Below are 4036 nucleotides of genomic sequence, written 5' to 3'. Positions count from 1 at the left end.
CGGAAGTTACCCGTGGTAAATTGGTCCAAGTATATGGCCATCTTCTTCGCCGGTGGCGCTATGGCAATGGCACCTTCTGCGGACGTTCGGCTTCCCATTCCGGCGCCAATCCATACATGTTTCTCACGTCGTCAAAGTCCTTTTCTTTGATATTACATCCGACCTCGTGGATGACAGGGGGATTCTTCTTATCAACAGCCATCGTAATACAACTTGATTAATAAAAAGAAGATGCAGTCTTAAAGATCTCAGATTTGTTGAATACTTGAGAGAAAAGGTTTGGAAGCGATAAGAACAAATGAATGGTCATGGACCTATTTATACTCATCGCAATAAATGCATTTGATGGGTTAACAGAAGAAAGAGAAAGTATAGGCCGTCGGATGACTGACACGTCAGGCGGGAAATTCGAAAAAGCGTGTACAGGCTATCAAAGAGGTGTCCCATCAGCCGTCGCTTAAAATTTCTTTCCTTGCCACGTCATCAATATCATCAAAGTGGAAAAATTCAAAAATCAAAAATATCTTGCAAAGATATTGTTATACAAACAAGAACACAGTTAACAAGGCAAAAAGTTTTTTCATTAATAAAGTAAAGACATTTACAAAATAGGGAAAATGTTTACAGAGCCCTATAATCTAAGTCTATGCTATGGGTTATGAGCTGATAAAGGTGTGCATGGGTCGGTTTGGGACGGTTTTTGGTAAAACCCGTAACCATAACCAACATGGCGGTTAATAAAAAACCTTAACCATAACCGATCCGTTATGGCGGATTCGGTTAAACGGTTTTGAAGTTTATAACGAGTCGGTTATGGGTCGGTTAACCGTGACCAAAACAAAAACAATTGGGCCTAAAATTTTTGTACCAAATATATAAAAAAAGACATAATACGATCCAACAAAATACATAATCCATGATATTAATACCAAATATTCAAACAAATCGCCATCACATAATCCAATAATAAAATTCAAGTTAATTCGATAAGAAACATGAACCAAAAACATCAAAATGATATAACCTGACAATATGTTTGGTGTAACTTAATCCCAATCTTCATCTTCAATGAATGAGTCCTTACTTATTTTGTTTTCATGTGACATATCTAAAAAACAATAAATGCATTACTTTATAGTTTAAATAAATCATATACCAAAAAATAAGAGTATTAGTAGTCATTACCTTCTTCTATTTTCTCCAAATTATCAACCACGTCTTCTAATTGTACTCCATAGAGTTGAGAACCTTGTAAATCCGTTGATATAGATCGAACCGAATCTTGCACACAAATTAATGATTCGGCAGTTTTCGGCGTAAGAGAGCTTCTATATTGATCTATAACTCTACCACCGGTACTAAAAGCTGACTCGGATGCAACAGTTGAGATTGGCATCCCTAAAACATGTCTAGCTAGTTTTGAAAGAATGAGAAATTTCTTAGTATTTAACTTCCACCAACCTAAGACATCATACGCATCATCTCCTTTTATTTTCTTTTCGGTTCCATCACGTAAATAAATCTCAACTTCACTAGTATTAACCTCCGTTCCACATTTTTTCTCTAAGTATTTCAAATAACCATCCTCTAAATCAATAACCTTCTCACCATCAACCGTACTAGAAGAAGATGTATTTTTTCTTTCAATTGGTTTATCCATCTTCATCTTATAATTATTGTACAACTCTACCAACGACTTTTCAACTAGTTTCACAATTTCCTTAACTTTCTCGGAGTCCTCGCCATGTATCAAACCTAAACAATAACTAAGATTAAACATTTTGTTCCGAGGGTCTAAAACTAACGCCACATACAATAACAAATTCATATTGGCTAAATTTTCCCAGTATTTATCAAACTTTGTTTTCATTGAGTTGGCCATCTTTTTTTTAATCTCATCACTCTCTAAAGACATCTCTGATATAATAGCATGCATTGTGCAAAGCTCACCAAACAAGAGATTAGCCGTCACATACTTAGTCCCCGAAATTTTCTTAGTCACTTCATAAAAAATTTTCAAATACTTCACAAATAACCTATATAAACAAAGCATGTCAATAATGAACTTAACATAAAACTAAAATTAAATAAATCAACATACCTCGCATTCTCCCAATCAGATGCATTTGGTGCCCCCAAAACCTAATCACTCTTCTTTCTCTTTCTCGTACTCCCCTCATCGTCCTCAATTTCTGAACGGAAGTAAGATCTATAATTGTAATCTACATCTTGAAGTCTAAAAACAAATATAAAATCTTAAGACAACATATAGACTATTAGTAAAAGATAAAAAAACATATAGAATCCTTAAACAAAAGTATACCTTTCAAACACGCTTTCATAAATAATCGCAGTCTCCAACATTAGGAATGTAGAATTCCATCGAGTTTCAACGTCGAGACACGGTTTCCTTTTGCAAACAACTTTTTCTTTCTCAACACTTTCTTGAAAACTTTGATACCGGGATGGGGACGATGTTAAATACCTTACCGCACTCCGAATCCTACTTATGGAATCGTCTTGTTCTTTCAGACTATCTTTGACCACAAGATTTATTATATGGGCATTACATCTCAAGTGCAAATATGTGCAATCCAAAATAGAATGCGGACCTTTGAGCATTTTTCTTAAATATCTAATTGCTCCATCATTTTATGAAGCATTATCTACGGTGACCGTAAACACCTTATTAATACCCCAACTTTTTAAACATTTATAAACTACCCTTCTTATTGTCTCACCTTTATGATTTGAAATTTGACAAAAGTTTATAATTTTCTTCCTTAGAACCCAATCATCATCAACCCAATGTGTTGTAAGACACATATAATTATAGTTTTGAACAGACGTCCATGTGTCTGTAGTGAGTGATATAGTTTGATCTTTTAACATTTTCTTTAGTTTTTTTCTCTCCTCTTCAAATATTGACCAACAACGTCTAGCCACTGACCATCTAGATGGAAACTTAAAAAACGGGTTTAAACCCCATACAAATTCCCTAAGTCCCTCATCTTCTACTATACTAAAGGTTTGTTATCCTTAATACACATTAGAGCAAGTAGATTCGTACAATTCTCTTAGTCAAATTTATAAGAAGTAAGATTTTCACTACTTTCACTTGAACCTTTAGGCTTAAAGCTTAGGATAGTTTGTTTCTTATCTACTTTCTTATAAAGAGGCGACTTAGACAAACATGATTTAAGTGATATCCCATAGCACTCGTGCCATTCTTTTTTGACTTATATGTCATTAATGTTTTACAACAAGGACATCTAGCGTTACCCGAAACCTTATCTATAGTAAAATGGTCCCACACAAAAGATTTTTTACCTCTACCGTCTTGTTTTTCCTTGACAATTTCTTTATCAACATCGACAACAGGCTCACTCGTGTTTTCTTCGTCAACGTTTATAACCGGTGTTTCCATCTAGAATCATACAAAAATAGAAAATTAAAAACCAACAAGATTTGAAAATATAAATTTATAACCAGGCTCACAATTGTATTTGTAAATACACAGTTCGATTAATAAATAGCATCTTAATATACATTAAGTGAGCAAAGAACAAGATCAAAATCTGTGAACTTTATGGACAAGAATGAAATCAAATAAGAAATTAGCATACCGTAAAATCGGTCACTGTCTTCAACTATTAGATGTTCGTCGTCTTTAACAATGAAGTCAATTATGAGATTTCGATTATCAAAATCGTTTGATTAATATACTGATATTGAAATAGCCACTTATTATGGAATTTGAATTATGGGTGGAAATGGAATATATCAAATTATTTTAGTGATTGTGTATATCAATTGGCAGCTACCAATTACCATTATTATCGGCACATTTAATATAGTTTGTTGAGATATGCTATTAAGTACTAAGAGAAAATAGAGCTAAAGAGTCAAAAATGTCTCTAATTATGGCACTGATCCCAATTTCCAAACATATTTGTCTATTTATAGTATAACAAACGGGGCGGTTCGGTTATGGCGGATTTGATATTATCAATAACCATAACCGACCCGCATTTGG

General features: G+C 33.8%; 1 protein-coding gene across 1 annotated transcript; it reads right to left on the bottom strand.

Moving 5' to 3' along the window:
* Positions 1–1046: 1046 nt before the first annotated feature.
* Positions 1047–1936, bottom strand: LOC143537829 (zinc finger BED domain-containing protein RICESLEEPER 3-like). The gene is made up of 2 exons (XM_077031509.1): positions 1186–1936; positions 1047–1108 (listed from the first exon to the last, which is right to left on the bottom strand). The coding sequence occupies exons 1-2, from the start codon at positions 1934–1936 to the stop codon at positions 1047–1049; spliced, it is 813 nt and encodes a 270-aa protein (XP_076887624.1).
* Positions 1937–4036: the final 2100 nt, after the last annotated feature.

The sequence above is a fragment of the Bidens hawaiensis genome, unplaced genomic scaffold (assembly GCF_021521415.1).
Source record: "Bidens hawaiensis isolate Kalapana, Puna unplaced genomic scaffold, B.hawaiensis_p1.1 tig00011408_1, whole genome shotgun sequence".
NCBI classification, from domain to species: domain Eukaryota; kingdom Viridiplantae; phylum Streptophyta; class Magnoliopsida; order Asterales; family Asteraceae; genus Bidens; species Bidens hawaiensis.
Note: the sequence above shows the minus strand (reverse complement) of the source record. Positions and strands in the feature narration are given on the sequence as shown.

Excerpts from the sequence above, each read along its gene's own strand:
- LOC143537829 (XM_077031509.1), bottom strand. The coding sequence starts at position 1,936 with ATGCATGCTATTATATCAGAGATGTCTTTAGAGAGTGATGAGATTAAA. Across the intron at positions 1,109-1,185 it reads TTTGGAGAAAATAGAAGAAG|ATATGTCACATGAAAACAAA; the intron begins GTAATGACTACT and ends ATTGTTTTTTAG.